The 14,282-nt window shown below is 25.4% G+C and overlaps 2 protein-coding genes across 2 annotated transcripts in view; both read right to left on the reverse strand.

Annotated features, from left to right (window-relative positions):
- Nucleotides 1–2,969: 2,969 nt before the first annotated feature.
- Nucleotides 2,970–12,540, reverse strand: LOC105622492 (structural maintenance of chromosomes protein 1A-like). The gene is made up of 11 exons (XM_012203909.1): nt 12,429–12,540; nt 11,889–12,009; nt 10,886–11,000; nt 10,605–10,783; nt 8,326–8,596; nt 7,960–8,170; nt 4,684–4,928; nt 4,244–4,489; nt 3,693–3,871; nt 3,099–3,276; nt 2,970–3,038 (listed from the first exon to the last, which is right to left on the reverse strand). The coding sequence occupies exons 1-11, from the start codon at nt 12,538–12,540 to the stop codon at nt 2,970–2,972; spliced, it is 1,926 nt and encodes a 641-aa protein (XP_012059299.1).
- A 726-nt stretch (nt 12,541–13,266) lies between these two features.
- The window catches only part of LOC105622493 (structural maintenance of chromosomes protein 1A), a 9,564-nt gene continuing 8,548 nt past the window's right edge, over nt 13,267–14,282 (reverse strand). The window contains exon 21 of the mRNA XM_012203910.1: nt 13,267–13,284. Coding sequence (XP_012059300.1) covers nt 13,267–13,284 — 18 coding nt within the window. The remainder of the gene's footprint in view (nt 13,285–14,282) is intronic.

Here is a 14,282-nt window from a genome sequence, read left to right on the forward strand (position 1 = left end):
TATATATATATATATATATATATATATATATATATATATATATATATATATATATATATATATTGTAGTATTTAGCTGTAAATTAATATTTCAAATGATAATTATTTAATTATTAATGTCTTATTTTTGGTTGCAATATTTCCAATAAATGCACGAAATGTAAAAATTATATTTAAATATATCTTGAAAGTTCTCGTTAAATAATGCGGAGTTCATGGAAGTCTGAAAGAGTTCATGTCAGTATCAGTGTAGAACTATTATTCCGCATATTGTCAGAAGCAGTAGGACATCGCGCAATGGAGGTCATCACCTTACGTTTAAGGGTTGTATGCGACATGCATAGCATGGCGCCATTGTCATTACATCCAATTTTTTAATCAACATAAATTTTCTACGGATTGAGATCTAATTGTGATATAGATAATTTACATCTCAAAGCAAAAAGTAATACAAACAACATTTATTCATTCATATTTTTTTCAGTTTTTATTCAATTAAATAATTATAAATTAAATAAATATTTATAATAATAATTATAAAAATTAATTCATATTCGGCTGACATAAAACTTAATTCATCATCTATTTCCGTTTATTCCTAATAAGTAACTAGCAAACTTAAATAAATAATTGTTATATATTACTTATACATGATCTAACAAAGTAATTACTATCAAACTTGTAAGTATATTATCACATCAAATTAAAGAGATATCATAGTACAAAATAAATTTAAAATTAAATTAAACTAGTACCTTTATTAAAAAGTTTTTTTTCTATACAAATTAGAATATAACTTGTTTTATTTTTATTTTTTAATTATTTCGTTTAATCAAAAGTTTTAAGAGAGAACTTATAAATATAGGCTTTGTAGAGCCTTCTAGTAAAATGAGTGAATTAGTTACGTTTCGCTACAACTATGCCTTGTGTTGAACGAATGCATCCAAACCGTTGAAACATGAGTTGCAACGACCTAGTTTGCGATAAGCGTTCTGCCTCATTTTTATCAGTTAACGTCAAAGAAACACTCGGGCTCCGATACCGAGATGTGTCCACTTAATACGTTTATTAAACGACAATCATCATTTTGGCCGCATTCTCGAAGCGTGCGTGTTATTTTACAAGGCGTTTGCCGCAATAAGCTGCATTGACCTGCACCTCCTCCATTTGTTACTGACGACTATAAATCAGAGTTGCTACTATGTATAAAAAAGGGACAATCAGGGCAACGCAATTGACACAATATCATCAGAATTTGTATTGATATTTGATTAGAAATGTTATATATGCTCTTGAGACTCGTTTTCTCATGATCATATCATTTTCTATGATTATATCAAATCATGAAATTAAGAAAAATTACGAAATTAAGAAAAATTACGAAAAATTGTTTTTTTTTCTTCTTTCTTACATATAATTAAAAAAATTTTTTGTATGTATTTATAAGTTCGTTTTTTAATAGAGAGAGAGAGAGAGAGATATATTCATTTAATATATTCATAGAATATATCAAAAAACTATCTCTTTGGGTGATATTTAGATCTTATATTCAAGACCTTGTCTTAAATACAGTCTTAAGAAGTCACTAATCAATCAAAGGATATTAGCATCTTAAGATATTTTTTACTTAAGACACTTTTTACTTTTGAAATAAGAACGAACTATGAATATCGCCTTTTGTATTTCTCTGCGTTAGAAAATACATACATATAATTAAGTTTCAAAGAATACTCGTCTTTAACATTTCTAGCAAAACAGAAATTGTGTGATCAAGATTTCATTAATGTATTTGAAATAAAATCTTTAAAGTATACTTTACTAATTTTTGTATTACTAAAGATAATATGTATAATGTAAAAGTTTAATTTTGATATATATTGCAAAGAACAAATTTATATAATTTCTCGCTTCATAATTAAATACAAATGTTTTAAATTGATTTTATAATATTTTAAATATATAAGGTAAATTTTATAACTCGCTCTAATTACTTAATTACTGTTTTGATGATATAAAAATCAAAATATTTTAATTAATTAATAAAATTAATAAAGTAATAATTCCTTATTAAATATTGAATCTCAAAAATAATTAATTTTAATATAATAATATATTAACTTTAAAATGCCAAATATTAGTAAACATTACAAAAAAATTAAACAAAATCTGAAAGCATTATTAAACAATATATAGAATAAAATCTAAGATATGCTTTTCTAACAATCAGCATTGAATCATTTTTATTCTTACAATTAGTATTTTGTACTATTAAAATAAATGTGTCAAATGTACATTAATGAAAATTATAGATCTGAGAATCTGAGTCGAGCATTAATGCAATCATAATTGTAATTGCTCTAAATACTGTAGTATCTTTCATATGTACACGCATGATGTTGTCACACAGTGATTTATCTCAAGGAGATATGCAAATAATATTAAATATATGTTCATTTAGATTAGAATAAAAATTTTTTATAAGACACTTTGCATCAAAGATACTTTATTTTACATTATGATACTTATTATTTTATATATCATTTTATAATATTTATTATAAAATATTTATTATAAAAGTTTCAAATGTTACTTTTAATATAAATTATAAATAATTTAATACACATTTTTTATATAATTTTAATAAAATAAAATTGATTAATGCAATATTTAACGATAAAATTAACATAAATGTGTACAAAAAATTAAACAAAAATTATAACAAAACGGATGAAACTGTCTAAACAATATATCTAAAATATGAAAATTTGTTCAGTCTATTCTTTCTGTAAAACATTTCTTTAAAACGTATCTTATAATTTTCGTATTATAATAAATTTAAAAGAAAAAATGTATTTCCAAATAATATACATATAGAGAAACAAATTATTCATAACTCTAATAAGTCTAATAACATTTTTTATTTAATATTGTTTGTGATATTATATTATTATTATTACAACATTAAATTTTTCACTTTGATTTACGATATCCATTTAATGAAATGACAAATACTTGACTTTTGGAGTAGCTTATGTCACTCTGAAATCAATAATAAAATGCATAATGGTAAAAAATTTTTAAATAAATTAATCAACTTACTTCAACAGTAACTCCTACAAGTGCATCAGAATTACGATATAATTCTTTATGTAAAGATATCATGATGAATTGCATAAGAGTTTCTTGAGACCGAATAAAAGAAACGATATTCTTAATATTCACTTTATCTAATGCCGCGTCACCTTCGTCCATAATGAAAAACGGAATTTGCCTATAACTGTAAAGAAAAAAAGATTAAATAGATTGTAGGCCACACAGATTTTTGCATAACGCGTAAGAAAATCAACCAATCACAGTTCCTCTTTTCCATGAAATGGAAAGAAAAAATGAAAGAATTATGATTGGCTGATTCTCTAATACATTCTATACATTATGCATTATGCAAAAGTTTATGTTGCGGCCTTATGTTTTAACTTTCTTAGGCCCATTTTCATAATGTATGGTTACTTAAAGATTAATGATTACCAACAGATTCATCAATGAAATTCATTCATGAATTTCTTGGTTATCTTTAATCTTTAGGTAATCATATATTGTGAAATTGAACCTTAATATTCAATCGTTATCTATATATTAATTGAAAGCATCCAAAAGCATGTAAAACGTTTCATTAATCTTAGGATTAAGATGTACCGTTGAATTGCAAATAATAATGCCAAACTAGCCATTGACTTTTCTCCATCAGATAAGTATTGTAATGGTTGAAAACCTTTATGCGGTGCTATGCAGTTATAAATTATATTGCCTGCATATGGTTCCTCGAGATTATCTGGTAAGATAATTGCTTGAGCCGATGTGTTATTAACCAAATTCTGTGTACAAAAATTGATCAAATAAAAATTGTAATGTACGCAAAAACAAACTACATAATAAACAAAATTTTGAAAACACACATAATTATAAAAACTAACTTTATATATAAGATCTATTTCTGTACTAATGCATTCCAGACAATCTGAAAACGATTTGTATCTTTTTGCCTTCACTGATTCAAATTGCATTTTTATTTCATCGTATTTATCACGGTAGTTTCGAAGATTCGTATTTATTTTTTGCATCCGCTGCTTTATAATATCAATCTTTTCATCAATCTATATATTTATCCAAATATAGAGTTGAATTTTAAAAATATAAATCTAACATAAAACATATAATATTAAACATATATATTGTGTAAACATTACTTTAAGATTTACTAAATCATCAAATTCATTCTCAATTTTCGTAATCTTCTCGATAAATTGAAGTGCCATGTCTCGCAATTTTTCATTTGTAAAATTGCAGATTTCTTCAGGAAATTGCGAGAAATCAATTTTTGTTAATATTTCACAATCTCCTGACGATTCTATATTTGAACTTGAGCTACTTGTAAAAACGCTTTCTTCTAATCTACAATGTGTTTCTGACATTGGAATACTAATATCTTCCATCTGTAAAAGTAATTGTATTAAAATCGTTAAAATAATTAAACACAATTAATATTGAGAAATCAAACCAATATGCAATATTTAATAAGTTTTTGTAATAGATCTCTTATTTTTAGATTCTTTAAAAATTCGTAGACCTTGCATTCTTTAAGTATAATGTTGCATTCTATTTTTATCTGTCGTATTTTTCTCTGTACAGCAATGTGTGCCTTCTGACCCTCCAAATATAATTTTCCATTAACGCTAATTTGCGATTTGTATTCAGCTAATTTTTTTGTCATATTATCCAAATCCTTTGCTACTTTTGTATAATTGTCCTTTAACTTCGACATTTTTGTTTCTTCTTGCTCAACTTTAATTTTTGCATGACGTTCTTGCTGACACACTTTATTCCATTCTGTATCAGCGTGTTCTACAGCTTGTTGCCATTTCAATACTTTATCTTTTCACATAAAATTCGTATATATATATATACATATATAACAATATTAATAATTACAGGTGATATTACTCAACAATAAAAAATAGGGAACACTTTCGAACTCAAAATTACGCAATATTTAGAATACCATAACTCAATGAAAAATCATCGCAAACAAAAAATTAAAAAGTATTTAAAAGCTTGAAATCTCTACTTTTGAAATCGGTAATTGAAATTTCAATCTAACTGATCCTTTACGAAACAATACGGACACAAAACCCGTCAAATCTGAAAATTTTTTATAAACTTTACAAAAGTCTATGGCGTGAAGTAAGATTTACACAAAAATGTGGTTTAAAGCAATCGAAAGAGTGAATCTTTACCTTTAATTTGCTTTTTTATTGAGCGTTGTACGTTTTTTTTTCATCATCCTAGTGAAAATTTTTCTCATAATTTTTATTCTCATAATTTTTTCTTATAATTTTACGAATGGAACATTTTTCAGAAATATTCAGAAATATTTAGAAAGTTTACATCTTCTCTCAAAATTTTTCTTACAAGTGAATTCTGAAATATTCTGAAATTTTTCATCTCATAATTTTAAAAATATTTTAAAATTTTTTAGATTTTATAATACTTCATCAGAAATTATACTTACAAAAAATAATAAAAATTTTACGATATTTCATAATTAACATATATGAAAAATTCTGAGAAAAAATTTTCTGAGAAATGTTTCAATTCGTATAAAAAAAGAGAGAAAATTATAAAATTATAGAGAAATTTTAAAAAATTATATGAAAAATTCTGAGAAAAATTTTTACCAAAGCAAGTTATTGAACGTTGAAGCAAAAATGATCACTTTTGCTTCAATGTTCAATAAAAAAGCAAATTAAAAATAAAGATTCATTCTTTTGCTGCTGCTGTACATCACATTTTTACTTCACTTCATAGACCTTTATAAAGTTTGTAAAGATTTGATATCCATTTATTCGTATAGCTCCGTAAAGGATCAGTAGGATTGAAATATCAATTACCGATTTCAAAAGTAAAAATTTCAAGTGCATTTTTGATTTTTTGTCTGCGATGTTTTTTCACCGAGTTATGGTATTCTGAATATTGCACAATTTTGAGCGCGTTTGAAAATGTTCCTTATTTTTTGTTGGGTAGTGTATTAACAAAGATATTATTTGAAAATTTACTTTCTATATCGTTCTCGTTTTCGAAGCGCAATTGATCTTTGATACGATTATATTGTTGCTCAAACTCTAATTGTCTCGTTTTTTTCTCTTGATAAATTCTAAAAATTGATGTTATTAAATTTATTTTCTTATACATATATGTATACCTAAATTAAAAATCATACATTAAACTAAATTTCATACCGCAAATTATTTTTCTCATAGTAGTTAACATCCGGCACATTAATATCGTTACAAAAATCAACAAAGATTTCATTCTTAATTGAATTAATATATTTCTCCATATTTTTAATTTCTTCATTTCTTTTTTGCATATTGTCATCAATTACAACTATTGTCAGCTAAAAATTTTGCGGATAATAAAAGTATCTTTCTTTACAGATCAATAAAAATTTTTAAATTATATATGTATATAAATATATACATTAAAATACATACATTTAATGCAATTTTTTTTCTCTCAACCATGTCTAATTCCTTTTGTATCTCAACAATTTTATTTTCCTAAAAATGTAAATTTCATGTATTATTTGCTAACTAATTTGCTAACAAGTCGTACGTTTATAATAAAATTAAAATATAAACTATTCCTGTCTTTTAATTACACACAGTATCTTTTATATCTGTTTCCACATATTTATTTTGGCGTGTGAGTGCATTAATTTCTATATTAATTATATCAACTTCAGATTGCATAAGAGAAATTTTAGGTAAATTTCTGAGTTCTCGCATTAATTGAGCCTAAAAAATTGTGCGAATTACATAAATTGTTATGTGTCACTTATTATATCAATCTCAGAAAAAATTTACAACCTTTTGTTCCATCAATGTTAGTATTCGTTGTTCGTCCCATTGTTTTGCTTTTACTATTAAATCAGCTAATCCTCCAGACATTAGACCATTTTTACGATAAAAACATCCGTCCAATGAGATACACTAAATGTGATAAATAATTTAATATAAATAAAATTAAAATGTAATAATAAATAAAATAATATAAAATACATGCGCATACGTGTGCGCGTCATGCATATTGTTTAGTTTCCTAAAATATTATTTTTAATATTTATTGTGTTTTTAAATATGTATATTATTACATCATATGCTTCCTGTTTATCATCAGGATATGCTAACATTTTTGCATGTTCATTAGTCTCGCAAACTAGAGTATTTTTAGTGACAAATAAAACTGCATTATTTATATGTGATGATGAAATGTTCAATACATCATATAATAATTTAACATTTTGCGGTTCTTCTATAGCACTGTAATATATAACAATGTTATATGTTATATTATACAAAAAAAAATTTTGTTTTCAAATTACATACCGTAATCTTTCATTTAAAATTATACTTTTTATTGAATCAAGTGGTAAAAATATTTCAAAGTCTATTTTATCTCGTTTTAAAAGTTGAATACACTGAATTGCTGTGCGCGTGGTATCAACGACAATGGCATTTATATATTGACCAAAAACCTTAGTTACAGCAACATTATAACGTGAATGAATAGGCTTACATAAATCAAATAAGCGACCATACTAAAAAATAAGATTATATTTTTTAACTTTTATAGATTATATCCATTATGATCATTATTTAAATTCTAGTAGTAATTAGTACAAATACCACGCCAGAGTAAATCTGTTTCAACATATTAATTGTTTCATTTTTTTTATTCCTATGCAAAATATTATTCTTATCAATATCTGCCTCAGAAAACTCCTCTGTAATCTGTACAATATCATTCTCCAGATTTAACAATTTATTTCTTGTTTCAGTAATTTTTTTATTTAATTCTTGTATTTTTGCTGTTTTTTCCATTAAAGTTGTTTTGGATTTGGTACTTGAATCTTGCAATTTTGTAAATCGCGTTTCGAGATTCACTTTCTTTAATGTCATCTGCTTTTCTTTGTCCTCTAATTCTTTTTTACATCTATTTTCATTATCAAGTTTAGCCTGATCTTCTCGCTGATCATGCATCAAGCTTTTTATTTCTTTTACAGAATTCTGTGCTCGAAATTCAACTTCGTTCGTCAATTCCATGTAACGTTTAACCTTACGTATAAATTATTATATTAAGCAAAAATTTATTATAAAAATTTATTATAAAAAATGATAAAAAAACCAAAATATTTTTGTCCTAAATTATTATAGTATAGATTTATAGATATTATATAAGTGTTAACAGATATAACAACAGTACAGTATACCTGAGAGTTACTGAGTTCTATAATGCTCGTCTGTGACGCTTTTCTTAATTCTGTTAATTCATTGTTTATTCGTTCTAACTCATTATTTAATTCTTGGACGATTCGTTTGTTAGTATCGCGCGCTTTATTCGCACAGTCTAGAGATGTGCGAGCGCTTTCACGTTTTTTCTGCCAATATAAAATATTATCCTCGAAAATAATGTGTTCTGTCTTCCTCTGTTCAATAATATTTTTCATTTTCAGGATATCTTGTTCAATATCTTCGAGGGAACTGGATAATAACTTAAATTGCGATTTTGTATCTTCCAATAAAATTATCATGTTCTTCTTGTTGTGTAGATACTGATCTATTTGCGATTTGATTTTTCTTTCCTTATCTTGTAAAAATGCAACTCTCCTCTTAATACGGAGCAATAGAACTAATTGATATTTTAATTTGTATTTATTCTGTAATGTTAAATAATTATTATTTTATCACGAGCATATGGAAGATACGAATAATAATATTTTTATAACAACATAAATAATTTATAAAGATTTTTACATATATTATAGATTGACAATAAATATGTAAGACATACATGTTGTTCTTTTAGTTTTAAATATTTGTCTGTTTCTGCTTTTTCCATAGTGGCGTATTTCTTTTGAATTAATATCTGTTTTTTCAATTTATTCTCAAAATTTATTTTTTCTGTCATGTTCAAAAGTTCTAATTTTAATCTGTAAATTATTAATATAATTATAATCTATTATTAAAATCTAGTAAGGGAAAGTATCACTTTTTACCATTGGATCGTTTTATTTCTACATTTTCTTGTGTATTTCCTTTCATGATTATAATAATGATATCACACAAGAAAAAATTGATACATTGAAATGAAGTTAATTAATCCTTATTCATCATATCTTTACGAAATGACTGACAATTATATTTCAATCATTTAAAAAACTTATTCAGAGAGAGTTGCTGAACTTTAAATTAGTTTTTAAATGATCAAAGCATATATAACTGATAGCGATTTCATAATACTTTTTCATAATGTAAATAAGGATTATATTAATATAATCTGTATTTCAAGTATATCAATTTTTTGAGTGTACCATCATTATTATAACTTTCGATTTCAATAAAAAAAACATACAAAAATGTAGAAATAAAAAAAGATCTGTGAACAATCGCGAAAAAGTGAAAGTTATATCCTACTTTTATCGAATTTCACAGCAAATATTGAGTGCGTTCCGAATTACGCATGAAGCGCATGATGTATTGTTTTATCTTTTTTTATTAATTGGTAAACAACAAAGACAAATTCATCATGCATTTCATGCGTAATTCGGAACGTACCTATTATATCATCGATTAAGGCGCCAAAGCGCATTTCACGCAGCGTCAAAGTGCTAGTTAAACAACTATTCCCACCTTGTGGTACGTTTTTTTTTCAAAAGTTGACAAAACTCCAGCCGCAAAAGTTCTGCTACTTTTTCATGGAGCGACAAATCGCTAATTCATTACATTTAATTCATGTATGAAACTGACAATTAATGCATTTCAAAGTGCGTTTAAACTGCTTTTAAAAATGCAATTTCAGCCGCAGCATCAAAAAGCTAGCGGCGCTCTCCACTCTGCATGACATTGACTATAAGTTTCATAAGTCATCGTTTTGCCGCTTGAAATTCGAAGATCTTTTTTGGATCGGAAAACCACGCAGGGGAATAATTATAAGAAAAAAAGAAGTTCGGAGAGACCCAACTAGCGTAAAAAAAAGTAGACGTGTTTGAATTGTTTCCGACAATTAGTAATTTCGATCATTTCAAAAAATGAATTTCCGCAATGACAATGGCAGTGAACATTTTCTCTTATTTTCTAGTAATTTTTCTAGTAATTTTGCAAATTAAATTTTCTTGTAATTTTCTTGTACTTTTTGCATAATTGCACATAATACTAGCATTCATTGTTTCCTAATCTTTTTAGCTATTACCGATAGTAGTCTATTTTGCAATGTTGCGGACAAAACACTGTCTGAGCAATTTAAACGCACTTTAAAACGCATTAATTGTTTCATATGAATTAAATATATAAAAAAAATTGTACATTAACGATTATATAAATCCACATCAATTAGCTGTTATTTCTTCATGAAAAAATAGCAGGACTTTAACGGCTGGCGTTTTGTCGACGGTTCTTTTGAAGAGAAAATGTACAATAAAGTAAAAGTAGTCGCTCAATTGTAGCTAACACTTTAAAGCTGCGAAATTGCACCTTTAGAACAAAAATATACCTATCATAATCTGCTTTGTACTCATTTGAATTAGTAATCTTTTCAAACATTGCGGTCAGATCTTTCGGCTTTTTCATTGCAAAACATGCGATGTAACCTTGAGGTATCAAAAAATTCTTTGCTTTTACGTCCAAACCCATTTCTCGCAATTCAGTCATATAATATATGTTCGTAACAATCTGCACGATAAGATTTATTAATATCAAGATTTATTAATATAAGTAAGAAAATAATTTAACGAGAAAATAATTTAACGAGTAAACGATGTTTTAAAATTCCACCTTGTCATCTATTTTGTATTGATAGGTTCCACCACTCCAAACTCCCCTTGTGAAACTCTTTTTCTTAATGCCGTCTACAGCATTTATATTGAAAATCAATTTTACATACATAGGACTGTAACAGTAAACATTAATTATACATTTCAAAATTTATGACTCAAAATACTATAAGCTAATTCTTAAAAAATATTATTTATGAAGTTTTACTTTAAGTAATAATTTTTAAGATAATAAGGGTTTTTATATATATATATATATTACTTACGGGTAACTAAATGTAATCTGTATAATTGGTCATATTAAAATCCCTATATATCAGGAATTATTGCTTAAAATATAAATTAACAAATAACTTTTTTTACTTTTTTGAAAATTTTCTTACTTTAGCATTTTGAATCGCTAATTTTAGGACATTCTGTATATAATTATTTATTATACAAAAATAAAGAAATAAAATATTTGAATACGCATAAAAAATCTAATAGCATGACATAAAGTTAATTAAAAAATATACAATATAATATATTATAGAACCGTATATATGATAATACAAATTATAGAAATAAATGATTTAGCTGGATCTTAAATGTTTGTATAATAATAATTGTGAATCTATATACTCATATGTAGTCCTTTGAAACCGAGCCTCGATGGTCTAAAAGCTTATGATGCTCGTCCGCAAAGAAAGAAATCCGGATTCGACTTCCGGCCGAGGTAATATTTTTCGCAATAAGAATTATTTACAGATTTTAATATAATATCATTTAGCATTATTAAGAGCGTTCGAAAATGCGAAAATGCGAAAAAGCATTATTAAATTATTAGTCAATTTAACTCGTGATATTACTGCGGTAGTTTAATAGAGTTAGCGTTTCAAGAATTATCGAAAAATCATTTCGGCGCGCAAAGGACTACGTACATATTCACACAGAATTATACAAGCATTTAAGATCCAGCTAAACCGTTTAAGGTATAGATTTCTGAAAAAAAATATCTTTAATACCGTTCCATTGTTGATTCTCTAATAGAAATTCCATAAACGAGTTCGCTGAGATGTTTAACACGTAAAGCAGTCAACCCCTCCCCTAATGCAAAACTTATAGCGTCCACAATATTTGATTTTCCTAAAATACATAAAGTGTATAATATTTTGATTTTAATATAAAAGGAATAAAGAAAATTTTATGAAAGAAAATAAAAAATTTAATTTAATAAAAAAGATTTTAAAAGATTTTATTTTATCTTAAAATAATCTTATTTATAATTTTATTAAACTAAATAAAATAAAATAATAAATGTTGTTAAATTAAATATATATAATCTACATTAATAATTTTAATAAACAGTTAGAATATCCATTTATTTAATATATAATTATAACATATATACATTAATTATAAATATATATATATATATACATTAATTAGATTTAACATATAATTATTTAAAAGTGGAGAAATAAAAACATTTAAATACACTAGAAAATAATTTTTTTGTTTTAAATCAAATAAAATAAACGTTGTAGAAAACATAAGAATCTCACCGGCTCCATTTGGACCAATTATTGCTGTAAACGGCTGAATGGGACCGATTACTGTTTCTCCGCCGAACGACTTAAAGTTGGAAAGGACGATTCTATTTAAAGAAATCGACATTGTTAAAGTAAAATATTTATCAAATACGAATAGATCAAATGAGCAAATGACCGTTGAAAATCTGAAAACTCAGAATTCGAAATAACAGGATTACCAATTTGCACATACCGAAATATTGAAGTCACATTGTGGGGAAGTGGTGTGCATTCCTGGGTTGCGTTCCAAAATTCAACTCTGTCGACTCGAGTATCATTTTATCTTTGTTGGTCACCGAATGTTAAATAAAGATACTCAGAGTTGATAGAGTTAAGTTTTAGAAATAGTTTTTGGAATGCAGTTTGGAATCCTGAGTGGTGATGTAACTTTTTCCCTTTTCTAGGAATGTGATAGAAAAATTTCTTCATTATTTTCAATGATAAAAATTTTCATATTCTTGGAAAGAAAGTTACATTATCTCTAATTTCGACAATGTGAAATTTTCACCCTTTAGGGCCATTCCACACAAACTTACAGAAAATTATTCAATCACATTTCTGTCATAAAGACAAACATAAAATACGATTGGATGATTTTCTTTATATATATGTCTATGCAAGTTGTGTGGAATGATCCGCAGACTTTTGCATAAAAGAACTAATCAGAATCTTTTCTTTCTTTTTATTTCACAGAATAGAAGAATTTTAATTGATTGGTTTTTTATGTATTATTATGTGTTTCTATGCGTTATGCGTTACGCAAAAGTCTGTGCTGCGCTTTTTTGTCTATTCTGCACACTTAAATTTTAAATTAAACTTCCTGTAAAATCTGAAAATATTCTTACACATAAAAGCTCTAATAATAAGCTTTTATTTTAATTATGAGTTTTATAAAAAGTAGAATTGTATTTTATTTTTTATAGATTTAAACTTATGTATCAGAATTCTTAATTAAAAAATTGACCATTTCTACCAATTACAATTAACTTTAATCTCGATTCAACTTGTTCTTTATCTTTTTCTAATTTTAATCAAAAAACTGTGACGTTAAAATCCAACCATTAACGGAGAGTTAACAAAATATTTCAAAATAGTTATACGTTTAAAAAATAAAAATAAAAATATATTTCCAAAAATGAGATCGCGCAACATGAACGATGATAAACAAACAGATATTTAAAATATAATTATCACATTACTTATATATCAAGTAGACTCGCAGAATAGAATGCGTATTGTATGATAAATATATATTGTGTGATAAATTAAAATACACAAAAGCATAATGTTGTAAAATAAAGTACTACTTCATTATTATTACTATTAATATTGTCAAAATACATGTAACAAATTCTTGTTAAAAAAAATAACATGTTTTGCTAACACAATAAACCGTTTATTTTAGTACTCGTTTGCAAGTTTTTTATTAAAATCAAGTTATTTACATTGTTCACAACATATCTTATGTCTCACACTCACAATTACAGTCACTCCTTTATTCTGACTTATAACATAGATGTACATGACCTGTATACGTAATTTATTAGAAAGTATAATAGCCAGAGTCTTACAATAATTTTAAAATAATAATAAAAAAACTTAAACAAATAGAAATAATAATACATTATTTGTAGTATTTATATATTTTTCTTCTAAGACATAATTGAGAATTATCAATGGCGAATATATATATATATATATATATATATATATATATATATATATATATATATATATATAATAAAGTAAGTATACTTACTTTAATTAATAGACTAATAACGTAACGTACGGTAGTAGGTAGGTAGTAGTACGTTACGTAAGTAACGT

Source organism: Atta cephalotes, assembly GCF_000143395.1.
Source record: "Atta cephalotes unplaced genomic scaffold scaffold00045, whole genome shotgun sequence".
NCBI classification, from domain to species: domain Eukaryota; kingdom Metazoa; phylum Arthropoda; class Insecta; order Hymenoptera; family Formicidae; genus Atta; species Atta cephalotes.

What these genes read in the sequence shown, in the direction of transcription:
- LOC105622492 (XM_012203909.1), bottom strand. Translation starts at nt 12,540, where the DNA reads ATGTCGATTTCTTTAAATAGAATCGTCCTTTCCAACTTTAAGTCGTTC. An exon ending in ATGATTTAGTAAATCTTAAA is followed by an intron (nt 3,872 to 4,243) that starts GTAATGTTTACA and finishes TTTTGTACACAG; the next exon opens with AATTTGGTTAATAACACATC. An exon ending in TTGTAGGAGTTACTGTTGAA is followed by an intron (nt 3,039 to 3,098) that starts GTAAGTTGATTA and finishes TATTGATTTCAG; the next exon opens with AGTGACATAAGCTACTCCAA.